This window comes from Rhinolophus sinicus, chromosome 3 (genome assembly GCF_057876585.1).
Source record: "Rhinolophus sinicus isolate RSI-liver-muscle chromosome 3, RSI-T2T, whole genome shotgun sequence".
Classification (NCBI taxonomy): domain Eukaryota; kingdom Metazoa; phylum Chordata; class Mammalia; order Chiroptera; family Rhinolophidae; genus Rhinolophus; species Rhinolophus sinicus.
The window spans coordinates 41,945,859-41,969,170 of record NC_142503.1 but is presented as its reverse complement, the minus strand read 5'-3'; the positions used below and the strand labels follow the sequence as shown (position 1 = coordinate 41,969,170).

The 23,312-nt window shown below is 34.8% G+C and overlaps 1 protein-coding gene and 1 pseudogene across 3 annotated transcripts in view; one reads left to right on the top strand and one right to left on the bottom strand.

Moving 5' to 3' along the window:
• Nucleotides 1-24: 24 nt before the first annotated feature.
• Nucleotides 25-23,312, top strand: part of CENPK (centromere protein K) — a 33,467-nt gene continuing 10,179 nt past the window's right edge. The window contains exons 1-6 of one of the 3 annotated variants that reach the window (XM_088796530.1): nucleotides 127-296; nucleotides 2,147-2,201; nucleotides 7,328-7,478; nucleotides 9,246-9,302; nucleotides 13,377-13,449; nucleotides 17,391-17,437. In XM_088796530.1, the coding sequence (XP_088652656.1) occupies nucleotides 7,362-7,478; nucleotides 9,246-9,302; nucleotides 13,377-13,449; nucleotides 17,391-17,437 (294 nt within the window). In that variant the 5' untranslated portion in view covers nucleotides 127-296; nucleotides 2,147-2,201; nucleotides 7,328-7,361. Of the gene's footprint in view, nucleotides 297-2,146; nucleotides 2,202-7,327; nucleotides 7,479-9,245; nucleotides 9,303-13,376; nucleotides 13,450-17,390; nucleotides 17,438-23,312 lie in introns of all 3 variants that reach the window. The other 2 variants (XM_019743031.3, XM_074328897.2) reach the window with 2 other exon arrangements.
• Nucleotides 9,650-11,663, bottom strand: LOC148758480 (large ribosomal subunit protein eL18 pseudogene; annotated as a pseudogene).

The window sequence follows — 23,312 nt, the reverse complement described above, 5'->3', positions numbered from 1 at the left end:
GAGCGAGTGTCAGGATTGGCTGCGGCGAATCCAATCAGCAAGCAGCGCGCGCTCGGTCCTGGGCGCGGAAGGCTTGTCTACGTTAGGCTGAGACGGCTTGCAGTCTGGGACTCCGTAGTGGTAAGAAAAGGGCAGGGGAGTGCGCAGTAACGGTTTTTACTTGTCCCCCGGGCTGGCAGCTCCCACGATATGGAGCTGTAGCCCCGGTTGCTGGGACCCTTACCTCCGGGGAACTGGATAGCCGACTTCCAGCCGGGCCTTGAGTCCCGCTCTTCTCCGGCTCTAGAACCTCTCAGGTTAGGAGAGAAAAAGACAAAGGGGTGGGGAATTGAAGGAACTGGTTAACTTGGGTCTTTCTTAAGTGCTCCAGGCATGTCTTCTTTCCTGAGCGTCTTGGTTCTGACACGCACTCTCTGAAGGAGGTGGTTAGCGTTCGTTACTGTTTTTGAAGGAGAGACCCAGCCACACCAAGTAACCTAAGTTGCCCACGGTGGGACCACTCACCCTTCTGCCTTCACCCTGGTCTAGGCGTCCATCTCTTAGCGGCCATCTGGATTTCAGCTCTCATCTTAAACACAAGCAAGCAAAACAAAAAATAAATAAAAAGAAAGATATTTGTTGTGGTAAAAAAAAAAAAAGTAACAAAATTTACCATCTTTATCTCTTTTTGTCTTTTAAATACATCTTGTTCACATGACCTTCCTAAAACACTGCTTTCAAAAACCTATTCAGCAGTCTCCTGGTTGCCTGTTTCAAACCAGATAAATTACTTTTGCTTTGAGGTGGACAGATACAGGTAAAGAACTGAACTGCCCATAGTAAGCACTTTTTAAAGTTTTTTTTAATTTTTTATTTTATTTTAAAGGCTCCCATTATTTGGCCCATCCTACCTAGCAAGTCTCATTTCTTCTCTGCCTTCTGCTCTAAGCGGATCACTTTTTGTGTGTGTTGTGTGTCTCACAAATTTCCCATGCTCATCCTTGCCTTCCAGTCTTAAGTTTTCATGCCTTGAAAGCATCTCCACAGCAAATCTAGCCTTCACCTTTTCAGATTCTCATCTGTCAGACCCCATGGCAAAAATAATGAGGATAAGGATGATGATGATAATGGTAGTGAGCTAGTAGTGTGTACTAAGCACTGTACTTAGCCCTTTATTCTTCCAGGTAGATTTCTCTGATCTTCTCTATCCTGAGTTCTGAAAGCATTTGTAGTCTGTATTGTGTAATTTACCGCACCATAGCACTTCTCACTACCTGAAATCGTATCAGATATTTAGTTGTGCATTTGTTTATATTGTCTCTCAGTGAAAAGGTAAACTCCGTGAAGACACTTTCACCTACACAGCTATAGCCACTGTGTCTGACAAATGGCACACATTAAGAACATAGTTGTTGGATAAATGAATACAGCTTAGAATTATAGGGGTACTTTCTGTTACTTTATTTCATGTATATTAGTCTTTTCCCAATAATAGTATTCATTTCTTTAATTTGGTTTTCGATCTTTTAAGTTTCTATGGGATAGTATTCCCAACTATAGCAGTATTGTTCTTCAATAAATAATTGGGAATTGGAGTACTAACTGAGGACCTTGAAAAGTTGTCTTGTTCTATTTCCAGAAAGATAGATTTAAGGATACAAAATGTGGGAGCAGGATAAAATTAATTTCTTAAATGTTTATATTTATTTGTATTCTAATGCTACATTGAGCTGCAAATCCAGCTAATTTGTTAAGTGTCTGTCCACATAGTCATTACACGCAGCTTCACATTCCTTTTGCATACTGATAATGTATTTTATCAGTTAGTAGTCTACAAAGTAGGGAAGCTCAATCTGCACTTAACTTTTAAGTTAAGGTATACTATTTAAAATATATGTGATATTTGGCTTTTTGCTTAAAAATATTCTAAATTATTTATGGCTTGTAAACTTAACTTTTGTGTATGGCAAGGAAGATGTTTAATGTCAACATTTTTGGATCTAGCATGTTATTTAACCAGTCTTCTAGTTGACATTCACATTGTTAATAGTAATGTTTATAGCTAATACTGATCTAGCCATATATGCTAGGCACAGTTCTAAGAGCTTTACATTATTAACTCATTTAACCCTACAGGGTAAGTAGTATTACTATCTTCATTTTACAGATAAGGAAACTGAGGCACAGACAGTTTAAGGGACTTGCCCAAAGACACATGGCTTGTAAGTATCTCAGCCAGGTTTTGAACCTAGATAGTCTTGATTGCAGAGTTCATACTTGTTTAGACTTATGCAAATATATCTATCTGTAGGATTATTCCTAGGAGTAGAATTTCCTGGGTCAAAAGATTAATGCATTTAAAAATTTTTTGGATATTGCTTATTATTCTACAAAGTAATTGGTCTACCAACAAGTACATGGCTTTGTTCTATGCTCTTGTCAATACTGTTTTTTACCAAATTTTTCATTATTGCTACTCTGAATGAAAAATAACTCCTATTTAATTTGCATTTTTAAAAGTTATGACTAAAGTTAAGAATGCTCTTTTTGTGTATTTAAAAGGTATTTCTTAGTTTTTATTTTTTCTTAGAATTCCCCATTTGTGTCCTTTGCCCATTTCTATTGGATTATTTTGTTGTTTACCTTTTTTTTACTATAAAGTAAAATATAGACTTAAAAAACCACATAAAATAAATGTAAAGTTTATAAATTATTATAAGATGAATACTTTTCTTGATCACCATGCAGATCATGAAATAAAATTTTGATACCTCAGAAGTCTCTCCATTTGGCCTATCCCATTCATAGCCCTCCTCATCTTTCTACCTCCTTTTTTCCCTCCCTCCTTCCCAAAGTGGTTGATATCCTGACTTTTATAGTGATCACTTTTTAATGATAGGTTTAATTTTTTCTTATTAATTTGTAGGCACTCATACATGAACAAAATTAGGTCTTGATGCCATATGTATTATAAATATTTTTTCTTAGGTTTTTAGGTATTAAATTTTGACTTTGTAATGATATCTGTGCTCATGTAAAATTTTAAAAATTCCTATATAAAGATTTTGCTTAATTTTGTTTAGAAAGGCCTTTCCTGCTTATTCTTCATGAGAATCTTGGCTGTTTTTGGCTCTTTGCACTTCCATATAAAGTTTAGAATTAGCTTGACAAGTGCCACAAAAACAAACAAAATCTTTCAGAATTTTAATAAAAATTCAATAGATTAACTTGGGGGAAATTAAAATCTTTACTATGTTGAGTTCTCCAATCTATGAATATGATATACGAGGTCTGACAAGTTCACGAACTCATCTTAGAAAAAGTCCTGCATACTTTATTGCTGAATATCACTATGGTTACCTTCAAAGTACTCCCCTTGGGAAGCTATGCACCACCGCTAGTGCCTAGTGTGCTCTTCAGAGCAATTTTGGAACTCTTTTTCTGGAATGGCCATCAGAGCTGTTGTACCACCCTTGTGACAAGTTCACGAACTCATCTTAGAAAAAGTCCTGCATACCTTATTGCTGAATATCACTATGGTTACCTTCAAATTACTCCCCTTGGGAAGCTATGCACCGACGCTAGTGCCTAGTGCACCCTTCAGAGCAATTTTGGAACTCTTTTTCTGGAATGGCCATCAGAGCTGTTGTCGTACCACCCTTGATGTCTTCAATGTCATCAACATATTTTCCTTTCAATATTTCCTTTATCTTTGGGTAAAGAAAGAAGTCATTGGGGGCCAGCTTAGGTGAGTAGGGAGGGTGTTCTAATACAATTATTTGTTTACTGGCTAAAAACTCCCTCACAGACAGTGCTGTGTGAGCTGGTGCATTGTTGTGATGCAAGAGCCATGAATTGTTGGCGAAAAGTTTACGTCGTCTTTGTCTAACTTTTTCATGCAGCCTTTTCAGCACTTCTAAATAGTAAACTTGGTTACCTGTATGTCCAGTTGGTACAAATTCATAATGAATAATCCCTCTAATATCAAAAACATTAGCAACATTATTTTGACTCTTCCCCCCCCACACACTTCTTCTGCACCCCCGCCTCCCCTGCCGGCCGCTTACGATGGCTGCCAGCCACTCATGCTCGTGCTCCATCCACCTGAGCCACTGGGCCAGCCCCATTTTGACTCTTGGTTTGGACTGATGGAACTTTTTTGGTTGTGGAGAATTGCCTGATTTCCATTGTGCACTTTGACGCTTTATTTCAGGATCATATTGGTACACCCATGTTTCATCACCAGTGATAACACGGCCCAAAACATTGTCTTGCGTCTCCAAAAGGTCTTGGCAAACTTCAGCTCTCTTTTGCTTTTGATCATCGGTGAGCTCCTTCGGGACCATGTTTGCACATAGCTTTCTCATGCCAAGATTTTTAGTTCAGATTTTCCTGTTTCTCTATAGGTGTTTACTTGGGTCTGCTACTTGGGTCTCATGGTCAGCCAACAATTTTGGTGCACAATTTGATGAATTTTTGCAATGTTTTTGTCATTTCTACTCGTTACTGGCCGCCCTGACCTCTCTTCATCAGTGACACATTCTCTCCCCTCATAAAAACATTTAATCTATTTGTATACTGCCGTTTTCTTCATGACATTATCCCCAGAAACTTGGACTAACATGTCCCTGATTTCACTTCCACTCTTGCCAAGTTTAACGAGAGATTCATTAGTGCATGTTTTTGTGTGCCATCACAAGAGTATCTGAGCTTGACTTAGGGCAACGAACAAACATTAAACACCACTCAGCAAGACTGCCACATGTTGACACAAACACAGCTGTGAGCCAGATATACCAAGATTATGAAACCTTACCGAGCTGTTTGTACAGTGCTGCCAATGTATGTACATGGTGACAAGTTCGCGAACTTAATTGTCAGACCTCATTACGTCTATCTTAAGCCAGTCCCTTTATTTATGGACTAGCTCCCATTCTTTTTCCTTCTCTCCTGCATCAGCAATATTTCCTTCTGTTTATCATAATAAGATGTTGTATTGGGGGAAGAAACAAAGATGTGTTTTCTCCCATCTTAAAAAAAAGAAAAAATCTCTTGATCCCATATCTACCTCAACTGGGACCTTGTTTCTTTTCCTTTAGAGAAAAGTTTTTAAGAACACTTGATGTACTGGATATATCCAGTTCTCTGCCTTCTATTCTCTTGAATCCACTCCAATGAAACTTTCACTCCCACCATTCTACTAAAATTACACTTAATAAAGGTTAATAATGGCCTCATTTGTGCATATTTCCCCCAGTGAAATTGTTGTGACAAATCATCCCAAAACTTAGATGTGTAAAACAACCATTTATCATGCTCTGTGATTCTGTGCATCAAGAATTCAGGCAGGTCTCAGCAGGACAACTTGTCTCTGCTTCACAATGTCTGGACCCTTGTCTAGAAGACTGCCTGGGTGCAGAATCATCAGAAAACTGGTGCGTGTGTATGATGTGTATGTCTGATGGTTGATGCTAGCTTTTGGCTGGGAACCTTTTTAGGTATGTGCTCTTCTCCATGTGATCTCTTCAGTTTGGGCTTCCTCACCGCTTGGTATTTGGGTTGCAAGCATCAGTGTGCAGAGAGAGACAGATGTAAGCTGTATTGCCTTTTATGACTTAGTCTTGGAAGTCATGTGGCAGCACTTCCACTGTATTCTATTCATAAAGTCATATTCAGTTTCAAGGGAAGGGTAAATAGGCTCTGCCTCTGGATGGAGAGTGACAACCTGAAATATTACTGTGACTATTATTGGAAAATAAAGTCCCCAATCCATATTGCTAAGTAAGTTGTCCATTATCTTACTTGACCTATCTCTAGTATTTCGCATTTCATCATTCATTCCTTCCTTGAACACTTTCTTATCTTGGAGTTCAGGATACTGTACTATTGATTTCTCTCTTATCTTACTGGGTTCTCCTTCTCAGACTATTTAAGTGGTTCTTCCTCATCTTCTCAATCTCCAGGTGTGGAACTTTTCTCTTTTCTATCTGTACACTTTGCTTTTCTGATCTCACCCAGCCTCATGGCTTTAAATAACTGTATGGTGATGACTCAAATTCTAGCTTCAGACTTTCCCTTGAACTCCAGGCGGGTATATCCAGTTGCCTAACCAGTAGCTCCACTAATAGACACCTTAAATTTAGCATGTCCTAAACTTAATTCTTTAAAAAAAAAATTAGTTGAGGTGACATTAGTTAATAAGATATAAATTTCAGGTGTACGTCATTATAATTTGGTATCTGTATATTCTATTGCATGTTCACCACCCAGAGTCTAGTTTCCTACTGTTACCATATATTTGACACCTTTCACCCACTTCGCCCTCTCCGCAACCCTCTTCCTTTCTGCTAACCACCATTCTGTTGTTTGTATTTATAAGTTTATTTTTGTTTGCAAAACTGAATGCCTAATCAGCTTTCCCCCACATCTTGCTGAATTTGTTTCTTCCACCATCTTCCCCATCTCAGTAACTGGCAATTCCATCTTTCCAACTAGGTAGGTCCAAACTTTTTTAGTAATAATTTGACCCCTCTCTTTCTTTGACACTATTTATATGCAGGCTGACACTATATATATGCAGGCTGTTAGAAAATCCTGTTGGCTGTATTTTAAAAGTATGCTTAGAATTGGACATTTGGTACTGCCTCAGTATTCTCCTGGTCTACATCTTGCTTGGATTATTGCAGTGGCTTTCTAACTGGCTTTCCTATTTCAGTCCTTTTTGGCTGTAATTAACCAGAGTTATAATGTTCAAACATAATTCAAATCATGTCATTCCTTTATTTAAATTCTTCTAATCGCTTATTATTTCAGCTTAAGTCCTTAAAATGTCCTACAAAGCCCACATGATCTCATTTCTCTTTCCTCTCCGACCTCATCATGTTTTCTCTACCTTACATACTCTGCTCTAGTCACAGTGGCTGTTTTACTGCTTCAGGAACAGGCAGTCATATTCCTGCCCCAAGGACTTTGCACTTGCAGGTGGCTCTGCCTGGAACCTAGTCCCCTAAATATCCTCATGTCTCACTTCTTTATTTCCTTCATGTTTCTGCTCAGTTGTCAACTTCTCAGTGAAATTACATTGCCCCTGCCCTAGCATTCCCTGTGTTTCTTCCCTGCTTTGCTTTTCTCCATAGCACTTATAAATAATTTGATGTACTTGAGTATATAGTTAAAATTTTGGGGGGGCGTTTTTGTTGAACTAGAATGTGAGGGATTCTAGTGGTAGGAGGGATTTTTTTTTACCTATTTTGCTTACTGTTACATCTTTAGCTCCCAGGTGAGTATTTGGCAGGTAATAGGTTTTCAACAAATATTGTTAAATGAATAAATATTTTTTTTACTTTAGTTTTTCTTAAAAGGCTAAGAAAATCACAAGACACATGTCAGTGAGTCAGGAAGATCGAGATCCAGATAGTACTACAGATATAGAAGATGTTACAGATACTAAAGAAGAACTTATTAAAAAATGTGAAGAAATGTGGAAAGATATGGAAGAAGTAAGTATTGGGAGATAAAAGTGATAATTAATGTAAGAGTTAATTCCATTTCAATAATAGACTTAGAAAAGACATAATTATGCTGATTCCTAAAAGCCATTATATAATAAATATTTTTATAGTTTTTAGAACTATAAACATTCATTCAAGGAACTTTATACTGGGTGAGCTGTAGAAAGAAAGAATTATGGCAGTCCCTGCCCTCAAGGAGATTATCATCTAATGGAGGCAACAGTCATGATGTTAGAATTATTGTGGTAGAAGCGCAAAGGCTATAATTAGGAGGAGTACTAAACCTAGACTCAAGGGGTCAAGGATAGCATCCTAAAAGGGGTAATGACTGCAATTCATAGGAGTTAGCCTGTGAAAGTGGGAGAGGTAAACAAAACACAAAGAACAAAATATGTAAAGGTTGGGACAGTTGAGAGATCTCCAAGTAGAATACTAGTGTGACTTAGGTAAATGAGGAGAAGAAGGAAGGACTTGTGGAGTGAGACTGGACAGGTAATTAGGGGTAAGAACATGAAGGATTTTGTTGAGTGTATACTATAGGGAGCCATTAAAGGACTGAACACAAGAAGTGACATGATAAAGATACATAGTTTGGGAAAATTACTCTGGTCGTTTTAAAGAAAGTGGAATGCAGAAGAGTAAGACTACAGGTAAAGCATTTAGGAGGTTCTAGTAGTAGTTCTGGTAGTACTAAAGGGCTAAATCCTGTCATTGCAAATAGGGAATGGATTCAAGAGGTATTAAGGAGATAGGACCAAAAAGACTTGGAGGTTAATTGTTGTGAAATGGGGGGAGTTATGGATAGTTTCAGGTTCTTGGTTTGGGCCAATGGGTGGTTGGTGGAGATACAGAAGTGGAATGAACACTTAATTATGTGAATTTGAGTGGAAATGTGGAAATATGAATTAATTTATAAAATGTGTGTAATATATGTACATTTTCTGAGTTAGTGAAATAGAATCACTTCCGTTGCACTACAGTATATTGGTAAAAATTTGTTCTACTTGAATTAGCGTAATGTATGATATAGGTCACGGACATATTTCGCGGTTTATTCTTCCCAGTAAAGTTTCAGATTAGGGCAGAGTAGTGTGATTTTTTTTTCCTTTTTTTTTTTTCTAAAATTATTTTTTAACACAAATCTTTGGTACTCTCTGTATTGTGAATGTATTTTCAAGATAATTTATATAATCTTTGCTTTTGATATTTTTCAGTATAGAAATTTGATTTTAAAAAATAAAAGTATTTTTTTGTAGAAAGATACTGGAGATAGAAATGACCACATATAAAATTTAAATTACCCATATTTTTACTCAGATATAATCACCATTAATGGCTGTGGCTTTTTTTAATGGCACAGAAACAATGTCTCCTGGAGGTTTTATTTTCTTATGGTCTTAACTATCTTATAGTATCTCTTTTGTTACTTTTCTGTAGTGCTTTCCCTCTTGTTCCTTATTTTCCCATTATTTAGCTTCTAATTCACTCTAGTTATTAGTTGTTGTTCTTTTTTTCTTAATTTTTGTACTCATATTTTCATTCTGTATAGAGTCTTGTATCCCCTTTTACTTTCGATGTATTCACCTTGGGACCTGTTTGCTTGCCTTTCTTATCCTCTTGCTTAGAAAGTGAGGAATTTAAACAAACTCTTCTCTTACATCAGATAATTAGAGGAATATAACATTGACTGGTATAAAGGGAGGAGAATGGAATTGTGGGTTATTCTGTGTGACTTGTTTTTCTTTTTAAATCAAGTGTCAGAATAAATTATCGCTTGTTGGAACAGAGACACTCACTGATTCAAATGCTCAGGTATGATTCCTTTTTTTCTTTCTAAAAATAGGTAAGTGGAATTATTGTGTTTTTGTTAAGAAGTGTATCCATCTATATTTATGTATATTAATAAACAGTTTTGCTAATACCTGTATGTTTAATTATTTGTAAAATTCTCTGCTATTTTTTATTTAAGAGAACTACTTATAAAAATTTTTGAATAAGCTGTTATAAGTAAGAGAATATTTTCTTTTTTATCTTTTAACAGGTACACATACATTTAATTTAACTGTTGAGTGAATTGCTCATTGGCTGCTATTATGATACAATAACCTTTTAAAAATTAGACCAAAGACTTTTCTACTTTGTGTTAGGTACAGTAGCCACAGTTTATTTTACTATGTGTGTTGAATCTTAACTGATTTTCCCTAGGTTTTAAAAAAAAGGATTAAGATCTCCATTTTAATAATCAAAGACCTATGGAATTGGTCTAGGAATACACCAAAGGATCAGTGCAACAGATTAAGAATTTAAAATTTGACAAATATGATAGTTCCAATCTCTACGAAAGGGATGAATTAGTTAATAAATGATAGTAGTGCAGCTACACATCCATCTGGGAGAAAATAAAATCCAACCTCCATCTTTCGTTACATAAACAAATTCTAGCTTGCTATAAAAATCTTAAAAGAAAAGTATGGAAACTGCAATCTAGTGACAGGGAAAACTTCTTGGCTATTAATAGAAATCCAGACATTACAAAAGAATACTTAGATGCATTTGATCACATAAAAAGTTAAAATTGTTTTAGTAATAAAAATTCTAAGAACAAAGTCAAATATATAAATGAGTCCAGTGAAAGTTCTCCAGAACTGGTGGGAGCATGTCAAAAGATATAGGGACCAATTAAAGTCACTCCTGCTGTCTAAATTTGGTATCATTTGAGCATCAAAAGGAATACTGGTTTTAATTCATTATAACAATATGAAAAATAATCTATGAGCCTAATAAAACTCAATAAAAAATGAGAGTGATAGAGAAAGGAGGGGGAAATAATAATTTGTCACTTTTGGACGTGACTAACATCAGATCTTTAATCTAAAAATTGATAAAGAAATAAGCCATCTTTTGTGAAAATTCTTGTATCCATCAATAAATATAGAGCTCTTGTATAGGGTAAAACTGAATATTGTATTTGGAAAAGCATTATACAGTAAATAAACTATCAATGTGTTTTCCTTGGGAAATGTGGTTCTGACTGTAGAAATTGAGACCTACTGAATCAGAATCACTAGGGAGAGGGATTATAAGTTTCCTAATGGTTTTCATGCAATGAGCCAAACACTGGCTTTGAAGGAAATACTTATGTAGTTGTAAATAATCAGTATCCTGAGATAGTCAATAATAACATCTAAGGAATCTACAAAATGTATTTTCCTATCATGTTGAAGGTCCCCGAGATTACTCCCCATATGATGGTTCTCTTGGGGGATTCACAGGACTCAGGATATGGTCCTACTCATGGCTGAGATTTATTACATTGAAAAGATACAGAGTAAAATCAGTAAAGTGAGCTGGACCATGGGGTGAAGTCCACAGGAAACCAGGCACGAGCTTTCGGGAGTCTTTTCCCGATTCCTACAAGAGGTGCTTAACTCCCCCAGTGAGTTGTGACAAGTGTGAAATGTCCTCCTTACAGACTCAGTGTCTAAGGTTGTTTGTGAGGGCTAGTCACATAGGCATCCTCTGCCTAGCAGTTATCAAAATACTATACTCTCAGAAGGAAAGCAGGTATTCAGCATAAATCATATTTTTTGCACGCACAGTTTTAGGCACAGTGAGTGACTTTTTTTTTTCTTCAGCATCCAAAATCTTTTTACTACCAAGGCGGGATGTGGGGTTAGTTTTTGTAGCTGTTGCTGGCCCATTGGTCTCTGGTGCGGATGAACTGCCGGCCCTTGAAGGGCACATAGCATTTGGTGTGGTTGTGCGGGATTCCAGGTGCCTTGCCAAAATTCCTGTGTACCTCTTGGCCCTTGTGGGGACCAGAGAGCAGGACGGTGCCATAGCCCTGGGGGAGTCCAAGGTCATCTGGGCGCAGGTGAGGATCTTGCCACCGGCCTTGAGGATGTGGCTCTAGGCACAGCTTCTTACACGGAGTGTACACACCTTCAGTTTGGGGACCACCTGGCCACGCACATCATAGGTTGTAGTTCCTACAGCCACAGTGGTTTGCCCTCCCTGCCAGGAAGCTTCATCTTCCAGATCATCTGGGAAAGGGACAGAGGTGATGGATTGGTGCAACTCATGAACAACCTCTTCAGTACCACCTGGTTGAAGGTGGAGTTGGTTCGTCTGGCCAGAAACCGGTACAGCTTTGACCATCAGCCTTAGGTAGATGTCATGGCTCTTGGGCTGCTTGCGCCAAACCTTCTGTCTTTGTTGTGGCGGATGTTGACTTCTGTGATGATGCCTCCTGCTCCACGAGATCTGGAAAAAAAACCGAGCCACTCATATTATTTAGGTTGGTGGGAACCATCACAGAATCCAAATTCCCCGATGCCCACCCAGGGTCAACTGTGCAAGTAGGCCTGTAAGGATAATCTCAGGCTTGCTTTGTCAACTCTTTTCTGCATACCTGTTAACTGCAAAACTTCAACATTAAAACTCAATTTATTTTCTAAAGCAATAAGTTAAATATTAAAAGAGAAAATGGCAGGATTTCTCAAATTTTTGTGTTTAAATAACTTTAGAAATGCTACTGTTTGTTTATTTTTTTTCTACAAGGGGTTGTTCAATTTTATAACAAGGTCAGAAATAATTTGAGTGTTTACCTTAGCTGGGCTTTGACAAGGTAAGAGCTGTGTTTCATTAATACAGTACGAAGTTGAGCAGTATGAAATTATTATACTATTTTTTAATAGATCAAAACTTGAATATTAGTAATTTTGCATCTGTCAACCTAATATGTGAAGGGAAAGTGACATGGATTCCTTATCATGATAGTTTTGCATAGTTTAGATACTATTTAAGAATTTGTTATCCCTTCCTAGTAATAATAATAATTTTTTAACACTTATAAGTTGCTTTATAGTTAACAGAAAACTTTTTCGCGTTCTTATGTAATTATAAGAAAATAATGTTAAACTCTCCTTTGGTAAAAAATTTAAACACCTATAAATGCATTTTCATGTAATTATATAAAGTTTTCAAAGAGACTTTTTTTCCACTGACTATTCAACAGGCAATGTTATAATATAGAGCAGGGTCTTTGAGCTACTGACTCTGTATCAGGAAAATTGGTTAAAAAGGCAATACCTGGTGTTCTTTTAGTGTAAACGTTATAGTGATATGCACTGCATTTTTGAAATGTGCATTTTTTATCTGGTTGGCAACCCGTAAGAATTATATAGAGGAGATAAAAAATGTTCTGAAATTTAACTAAGCATACAGAGACTTTAATTTTATGGTCTAATTCGGCATAAGATTTATAACATAGATTTGTAATGCTCAAAATTACAATGATTGGAGCCACCTAATATCAGAAACATATTCATCCGAATTTAACTTTGGCTAAAGAGGTACACAATTTACAAACTATTGTGTAGTAAAACTGGTTTTTATGTGGCATGTGGAATTAATTTCATAATTGTCTCTATATACGTATTTAAAGTTATTTTTATCTACTCAGCTAAAAACAGTTGCAGTGTTTTTGAAAGTGCATAGAGAGGAAAAAGAGCATCTTTAAATCAAATTTGTCTAAAAAAAATGATGGCAAGAAATGACATCCTATTTTTTTGAAGAAATGCTAATTTAGGGAATAAACTTAATATATGTACTTAGGTTATTTTATTTTAGGTTGAATGTTGAAGTAGAATTGACCATTTTTAAATACTATATCACTAGTATAACATACGAGCTATAATTAGTGTGGTTTAAAGCAGAATTCTGATTGGAATGATAATTTTTTTTATAGTTTCGATGGCTATTACGTTACCCATTTATGTTAAGACTTTGTATTAAACTATTAAGAAAGTCTACACTTTCATTTATAAGTAGTTAAGAATGTTCCATAAGAAATGATTTTGTTTTATTTTCTTGTTTTTTTTATAGCTGTCATTATTAATTATGCAAGTGAAATGTTTAACTGCTGAACTCAGTCAATGGCAGAAAGAAACTCCTGAAAGTAAGATTCTTATTTCTAGGTTTGTATTTTTGTATACAAATTAATGGCAAATCACAAGAATAATTACTAGCTCCATTTAGCCTTCTTGAAATTGCCTAAATTCCGTGGTATCAGAAAGCCACCTCGTGTTTCTTTCTTTGCATATATTATTTTGTGATTATTGTATTATTATAGGTGAACATATCTGTCTCACATTAGATATAGCAATCTTGATTATGAAGACATTACCACAGTTCATCCTCATAGACACTGTCTTATATGCTAGGTAGAAACTATAAATTGTGTCTTAATGAATGAAACTTAGTGGAAAAGAAAAGTTATTTTAGATACTTATTTGCATAAGGGTACATAGATTATATGTTGCTTCTTGATTTGTCCAACTAAGACCAAGTATATTTTTACCTTAAGTTGAGAAATAGATGGCTTAAAAATCTGTAGTTATAACACCCAACTAGGAGTTATTTTTCTATTATGAAAGCCTACATTCTTTAAGCCATCTGTATGTCTGTATGCGGTATTCAGTATGGATTGTATCCTCTTTTTCCACACACATCTCCCTTCTCCTTTCTCCTGCCCCTCTGTCTCCTTTCCTTTAACTCCCCCCATTTCCTTCTTAATCTCCTTTGAGTTTATCATCTTCTATCCCAGTTACTGGAATTCTTTTCATTCTCTTCCTAGACAGTTTCATATGCATTCTTGGTTGTAATTAATTCATGCCAATGTCTACCATTGTTCCACATCCTCACTACCATCTAGTAGTCTTTTTAATTTTAGCACTTCTGAAAGAGGTTGTGTGTGTGTGTGTGTATACACACACATATATGTAATTGTGATTTTAATTTTAATTAATCCAACTCTATCCTTTTGCCTTCTGAGCATCATATTGAGCATCTCAAAGGCTGTTCATATTCTAATGTTAAAATGTTGGTGTTCCCCAGAGGACTATGCCCAACACTTCACTTCGTGCTCTAAATGCTATTCCAGCATTATATTTTCTGCTCCTGTTTTTATGTGTTATATCTAGGTTAATGACTTCTACATTAGGTTGCTAGGGCTGCCATCTCAAATACTATGGATTGAGTTGTTTGGATTGGGTTGTTTAAATCACAGAATTTTATGTTCCCATAATTCCAGAGGCTAGAAGTCCAAGATTAAGGTGTTATTTTCTGCTGAGGCCTTTCTTCTTGGATTATAGACTGTCATCTTCTCCCTCCCTGTGTCTTCACATAGTCACTGGTCTGTATCCTAATCTCTTTGTATAAAGATGTCAGTCACAATGGAGTAAGGCCCACCTTAATCACCTCATTTTAACTTTTTAAAGACCCAATTCCAAATATAGTCACATTTTGAGGTCCTGGGGATTAGGACTTCAACATTTGAACTTGGGGAGGGAGGGGCTACACAATTTCCATAATAACTAAAAGTGTATACCCAAAACAGACTTCTCTGTAACATCACACTTATATATCTCTCTACCTTCTAGACATTTTTTCCAGAATATTCGACAGAAACCTCAGATTCATGAACTAGTCTTCATTCTCTGACCCATTGAATGGAATCTATTTGATTTGCCATAAAGTTCAGTACCTCTAGATTCTTCCATTTTCATATTTCACATACAGCCTGTCATTAATCATTGAACCTTATTACCACAGATTTACCTTAGGCCTTCATCCTTAGTCCATTAGTTTATTATAATAAACTTTTTGCTTCTCGATCAAGATTTTTTTTAATTATAGAAATTTAAACAATTTAAAGAAAAGTTAAAGGTCTAACTTTATTCTTTTGCATGTGTATTATCTACTTTCTCAATACCAATTATTGAGAGGGTCGTTTTTCCCACTGAATTGTCTTGTCACCTTTGTCAAAAATCATTTGACCATATAGTGAGGATTTATTTCTGGGCTTTCTATTCTGTTGGTCTATATGTCTGTCTCCATTCCAGTAGCACACTGTTTTGATTACTGTAGTTTTGTAGTTGGAAATTAGGATGTGTGAGACCTCCAACTTGTTCTTTTTAAAGGTTGTTTTGGCTATTTTGTGTCCCTTGAGATTCCGTGTGAATTTTAGGATGGATCTTTCTGGTTACTACAAAAAAAAAAAATTTACTGGGATTTTAATAGGGATTACACTGAATCAGAAGTTTGCTTTGGGTAGTATTGACATCTTAATATTGTCTTCCTTAAACACGGGATGTCTTTCTGTGTGGTGGTATCTTTAATTTCTTTCAGCAACATTTTGTAGTGTTCAGCATACAAGTCTTTTGCTTCGTATGTTAAATTTATTCCTAAGTATTTCATTCTTTCTTTTTAAATTATTATTAGTTTCAGGTGTACAAAACAATGTACTAGTTAGAAACTTCTTCTCCCCTCACAAAGTGATAACCACCTGTCCCCATTCCATCGCCCCTCTGACATTGTATATATCTATTACAATTCCATCGACTCTATTCCCTATGCTGTACTCCATATCCCATGTCATGTTGATGGTATATATCAAAGAATTTTAAATTTTAAATTTTATTTTATTTTTTAAAATTTATTGAGGTGACAATTGTTAGTAAAATTACATAGATTTCAGGTGTACAATTCTGTATTACATCATCTATAAATCCCATTGTGTGTTCATCACCCATAGTCAGTTCTCCTTCCATCACCATATATTTGATCCCCCTTACCTTCATCTCCCACGCCCCACCCCCCATCCCCCTTACCCTCTGGTAAATTTTTCTTATTATCATCATCCCTTACACTTGGTACTGTTAACACTGAATACACAGGCTGCCATGTTGGTCAAATACCCACCTTGCTTAGGGTTGCCAGGAAAAATTTTAAAAATCTTTGTATTTTTAGAAACTGCCATATTTCATTGGTTGAAATGATTGAATGAATCTTGAAATGCTACTCTTGGCCACACTGGCTAAGAGGGAGATTTTTATACTTTATGTTCTTAGAATTCGCATTTATTGAAATGATTTAGTAGCCATCCTGGGGCTTCCTATAATCAGTTCTAATACAGGGCCTATTAGAAAGATAAACTATTCTAAATATAAGGGTTGAACTTTTCTAAGTATAAAGATTTCATTTTGCTATACAAAATTAAAATGAAATAGTAGTTTATACTCATCAGACCAGCAAAAATTTTGGTTTGTAATATCTTTTGTTGTTTCTTATTCATTGGTCGGAAATTTTTAGAAAAGAATCTGGTAATCCTGTATTAAAATTCACAATACACATTTCCTTCTGTGAAATTCCATTTCTGGGACTCTGTCCCACAGAAATGAAAGTACCAATACAGAAAGACATAAATAAAAGAATGCTTACTGCATCATTGTTTTTGCAACTAAAAACTACACACAAAGGTAATGCCCCGTCAATAGTGAAATCACTAAACACATTATGGTATTTTCACTCTGTGGAAGGAATATTATGTAGCTATTTAAAATTATGAATTAGATTTCCACTAGATGAATAGAAAGTTTTTCCATGGGGGTTCTATTGAGTGCAAATAAGAATAATGTGTATGATATAACCCATTTTTATACAACCAGCAATGACAAAATTAATAACCTTTGCATGTGTATGTACAGATATATGTATATCTGTACATATATATGTATGCATACATAGGATCATGTGACTACAGAAGGAACACACTAGAGATTATTTTAATTCTGAAGGATTGGGAAAACAAAACAAGAAAAAGACACTAAAAACAAAATGTATAACATCACATTTGTCTAAAATTATATATAAGTTGGTTATATATGTAAAGATATTAAATAAAAATAATTTCATAAAACTACACATATTTCATAAGAATTTTTATAACATACAAATGGAAAGGGAAATGGGTATCTTAGAAACCACAAAGTCAAATTCTTGATTTTTTGAGAGTTAACTAAGCATATGTATAATTTTTGGTTTGTTTTGTTTCTGTAGTAATCCCACTGAATGAAGAAGTTCTGGTAACATTAGGAAAGGAAGAGGTAAGTCACTTAATGAATTTGTAATAACTTCAAATAATTTATAACTAGAAGTGTTTTAGATAAGTCCATCACAGAAAAAGTAGGATGAAACCACTTTAAAATCATAATAATTTTCTGTTCTGATTTTAATGTTTTAGTAAACAGAATATTTCAAAATATTTGAATTTTGAACTCAATTTGAACTCAATATCAGCACTATTGCTAAGTCAGTATATGTGAACCTTACTCTTATACTTAATTTTCAGTTGATTAAACTCTTTTAATAATAAAAGTAAAAAAGTAAAACATAGCTAAATGATCATACATAAACATCTATCCTTTTCAAATCTTCACATAAATGTCAATGAAGACATGGTTTTAAAGTGTAAATCCATTAGGTCAAAGTATAAGAGAAAAGAAAGAATCAAACAAAAATTTTAATAAGGTTGTAGAGCATGGAAAGAGGTAATTATCTGTATGCCTACAGACAGAAGAGAAATGAAAGATTATCTGCCTTACAGAATTAAAAAAATGCCTGGGATTTGAAGGTACCCGGTACTGCTACATTCAAGGTTCAAGTGAGGAGCTAAAAACAGGAAATTTCTTTAAAGTTGGAACACAGACCAAAAGAAAAAAAAAAGTTAGAACACAGACTATTATATTTTCTCTCTCATTCTCTTTTTTGCACTCAAACAGCTAACTGTTTTTACACCCATACCTGAAAACTGGAGGTATGTGGTATGGAGACATAAACCATTGAGGTGCTGGACTCAGGGACACCAGGTTGAGTGTTAGTAGGTGTGGTATACAGGTCAATAGTCAAACTAACAGAACACCAACTTAAAAAAAGGAGCACTTCACACCCCCAAGGATGGATATAACCAAAAGACAGTAACAAGTGTGTGGATACTGCTATTCGGAATGTAAAATATTGCAGCCACTTTGCAAAACAATCTGGTAGTTCCTCAAACAGTCAAAGAGTTAGTTATAATACTCTTTGAACCAGCTGTTTCACTCCTAGGTATATACCCAAGAGAAATGAAAATGTGTGTGTGTGCACACAAAAACTTACACATTAATGTTCATAGCAACATTTTCTTAATGGCTGAAAAGAGGAAGCAACCCAAATGTCCATCAACTGGGAAATGGATACATAAAATGTGCTATATCTATACAGTGGTACATTATTTGTCAATAAGAAGAAATGAAGTACTGGTATATGCTAAAAATCGGTTATACCTTGCAAACATTATGCTAAATGAAAGAAGTTGGTCACAAAGGATCACATACTACGTGATTCCCCTTATATAAAATTACCATACTAGGTCAATCTAAAAGAGACACAAAGTAGATTGTTGCTTGTTGATTAAGGCTGTGTGATTGGAGAGGAAATAGTGAGTGACTGCTCACTGTAAAAAATATGACCAGTAGAAGTTCCAAAATAGAAAGTAAAAAAAAGGAAGGGAAAAAATAATAAAATAAATAATATATAAACATTTTCCCAGAATTAAAGATAATGATTCTTCACACTGAAAAAGTCCACCAAGAGTGATACATGGCATAATGATCCAGCATCATTTTTTTTCTTTGATAGCAGCCATTAGGCTAGCAACTATAGTTTGGACTGGCCGAAATCCAAACTTGATGCAGTGTCAGCATCTGCCTCAACATTCTACTTTCATTTTACCTATACAAATAAAAATAATAAGGGGGTTGAATATTTAGCTTGTTTCTCATTATTTTGCATTTCCTTACGATTCAGTGAGCCAACTCTGGGAATTGTTTCTATCATTTCTAAATTTCATTGATAATTTCTACCTGCAGAAATTGATGACAGTGCAGCTGTTATAGCTTTGTTGATTCAGTAACCATCAGGCATCAAAGATTCATTATCATCTGCTCCATCATCTTTCCTTTTCTCAGAGTGCTTTTGCCAGGGTTATTAGAGCAAATCCCACTTCTGATGCCACCTGTGTCAGGGTTTTCCCCAAGACCACTCTCAGGTTCAGTGATTCGCTAGATTGGCTCACAGGACTCAGGAGAGCTATTATACTCATGATTATGGTATATTATAGTGAGAGGATATAGATTAAAATGAGCAAAGGGAAAAGGCACATGGACCAAGCTTATAGGAGTCATTTCCCAGTGGAGTTGCACGGATGTGATTAATTCTCCCTGAAACTTTGAGACAAACATGGGTAAAACAAGTTCCCCTGAGCCTGTTGTTCAGGGTTTTTATCAGGAGTCAGTCCATATGCATGTAGGGCCTCTGATTGACTCCAGCTACTCAGATGTCAGCCTCCAGAGCAAAATTGCATTCACCATGAATCACACAGTTAGAAATCAACTCTGTAATCAAACTGGTACCAACTGGCCCAATGCTGCAGGCACACACAAGCACTCTATCTGGCAGAATATTCCAAGATCTCAGAGCTGCTCTTCTACGAGTCCACCGGGAACCAGGGACCAGTCCTGAAGACAGGACTTTCTTGTAATGTGCAGAGTTTGTGCAACCTTGGTCTCCTGGGTTAACCCTTTCCTGCATACTTGTCTTTTTTCTTCTCTTAACTGTCTTTTGAAGAACATAAGCTCCTAATTTCATTAACTCCATCTCATCTAGTTTTCTTTTACAGTTTGTGCTCAAGTATAGGAAATATTTGTCCAACTTAAGGTCACAAAGATTTTCTTGCATGTTTTCTTTTAGAAATTTTAAAGTTTTAGGTTTCACATTTACATCTATGATCCATTTTGAAATAATGTTTATATATAAAATGAGTTATCGGTAAAGGTTCATTTTTTTTCATACAGATACGAATTGTTTTAGCACAAATTGTTGAAAGAAATAGATTTTTCTTGAATTTTCTTTGTACATTTATTGAAAATCAATTGACCATGTACATGTGGATCTGTTTCTAGACTCATTTGTTCTCCATTCTGTGCTGTGGCTGTTTCTCTTCCTTTGTCTGTGTTTCTGTCTTTAGGCCAATAACATATTGTTTTATTTACTGAAACTTTATAATGTGTCTTAAAATTAAATTAGTATGAATTATCTAACTTTGTTCTTTACCAAAATTGCTTCATATTTTCGTGTAAATTAGAGTTGGCTTGTCATTCTATCACATATAAAAGCTTACTGGAATTTTGAGATTTTCCTGAATCTATAGTTTAATATAGGGAGAATTGACATCTTTAATGTACTGAATCACAATTCAAATCCATAAGATAAGTTTGATCTCTGCATTGATTTAGGTATCCATTTATATGGTATTTAAAAAATGTATCTCACCAATGTTTTGTACTTCACTGTATCAATAGACTAAAAAGGAAAAAAAAAAGAACTTGACCATCTCAATGAATTCAGAAAGAATAGTGACAAAATCTAATATTAATTCATGAATTAAAGGAAAACTTCATAAATTGTAATAGAAGTGTGCAGGTATATTACATGTTCTGTTAAATTCATCCCTTTAGTATTCCATATTTCTGATGCTATTAAAATTATATTCTTTTTTAATTTTCAATTTCTAATTATTTACTGCTGGTATATACAAATGCAATTAATATTTACCTATTGATCTTGCACCTAGTGAGCATGAGAAACTTTTATTCTAGTAGCTCTTTTCTAGATTCCATAGGATTTTCTATGTAGCTAGTCATGTCATCTGAGATCAAAGGAAGTTTTACTTACTTCTTTCCATCTGGATGCTTTTATTATGTTTTTCTCGACTTATTGTACTGTCCTGGAACATTTAGTAATATATAGAATAAAAGTGGTGACAATGAACATTTTTGCCTTGATCTTAATCTTAGCGGGTAGCATTCACTCTTTCGCCATTAAGTGTGATTGTTAGCAGCAGCAGGGTTTTCATTGATGCCCTTAATTAAGTTGAGGAAAATATCTTCTGTTACAATTTATGAAGTCTTTTTAAAAAATCATAAATTAATATTGAATTTTGTCACTTATTTCTGAATTCATTGAGAAGATCAAAAATTTGTTTTCTGTTTTGGTCTATTCATACAGTAAATTACATTGATTGATTTTTAAAAGTTGATTTGGACTGTTTGTACATTCCTAGGATAAGTCCCACTTTGCTGTAATGTATTAATTTGTTTTTATTTCTTGATAGATATAATTTACTAAAATTTTATTAAGACTTTTGCATCTATGTTGATGAGAGATGTTGGTCTGTGGTTTTCTTTTCTTGTGACATATTTGTCAGGCTTGGTATCAGGGCAATACCAGCTTCATAGAATAAACTGAGAAGTATTCTCTCTTCGAAAGTGTTTGTATAGAATCAATATTATTTATTCCTTAAATGTTTGTTAGAATTCACAGGTGAAGCCATCTGGGCCTGGTGTTCTTTGTGGGAAAATTTTTAACTACAAATTCAGTTTTTTTGCTGCTAGTCAGGTTTCCTGTTTTCTCTGAATGAGCTTTTGTAGCTTGTGTCTTTCAAAGAGTTTGTCCATCTCATCTAATTTGTCAGATTTATTGAGATAAACTCTTCATAGCATTCCCCCATTACCATTTTAATGTTTGTAGTAATGTCACCATTTTTATTCCTGACATTGGTAATTTGTGTCCTTTTTTTCTCCTATGATTAGTCTGGGTAATTCTACTGACTGTATCAAAAAATCAGCTTTGGAGTTCCTTCATTTTCCCCCATATTTCTTTCTGGTTTTTTATTTAATTGATTTAGGTTTTTATCATTATTTTTTCTTCAGCTTAATTTTTGTTTTATTTGCCCTTTTTCTAGTTTTTTAGGATGGAAGCTGAAGTCATTAATTTGAGAGCTGTCTTTTTTCTACTATAGACTTTTAGTGATATAAATTCTCATCTGAGTACTGCTTTTGCTTCATCCCAGAAATTTTGTTTTTATTTTCAGACAGTTTATAATAATTTCTTATTTTCCTGTTGATTGCTTCTTTGATCCATGGGTTATATAGAAGTCTGTTTTTAGTATCCAAATATTTGCATATTTTTCCAGGTATCTTTCTATTATTGATTTTTAATTCCATTGTTAGATATTATTTAATGTAATATCAATATGGTTACATTGAAATCTATATACTTGAGTTTTTGTTTCTATTTGTTCTACCTTTTCTCTGTTCCTTCTCTCTCATCCCACTTTCTTGGATTAATTGTATTAAAAAATAACCCATTTTATGTACACTATGGCTTCCTTGTTTTATCTCTTCATTTTTCTTCATGATTGCTCTACTGTTTATAATATACAACTTTATATTATCACTGATTTAAATGTAGAAAAAGCTAATGGTAACCTTGATATCAAGAGAATGGAACACTAGCTAATGTTTTTTGAAACAAAAGGATACTAGAAAAAGTTCAGAATTTATTGTGATTTCCTATTGCCACACAGTCCTCTTTTATGTTCCTCAAATACGTCAAGTGTATGCCTGCCTCAGGACCTTTGTACTTACAAATTTCTGTCTGGAACATTCTTTTGCTAGATAGTGACATGGGTTATCTCTTGCCTTCTTTTTCGATTGCTAAACTGTTAACCTGATCAGAGAGGTCTTCCCACATCATAATATCTATCATATATCTCATACCTGCTCCTCCTTTCTGTATTCCTAGTTTGACTTATTTTTTTCTTCATGGAACTTATCACTTAGTGGAGTTACATGTTTATTTTTTTAGATTCCTGACTTTGTTCTCTTCACCTTTGCTTCCCTGATTCCTTCAGTAAGCCTGGTAGTGAATACCTGATCAATAAATATTTGTTTAATGAATGACATTCATTTGTGCCTGTTTTTTCTCCTTAGAAAAGAGACCTGATCTACTTGATTACTGAAAACTCACCATTAAATTGCCTTTCAATAGGAAATTAAACTTTATTGCTTAAAAACCCCTTCTTAAATTTTGTATTATATT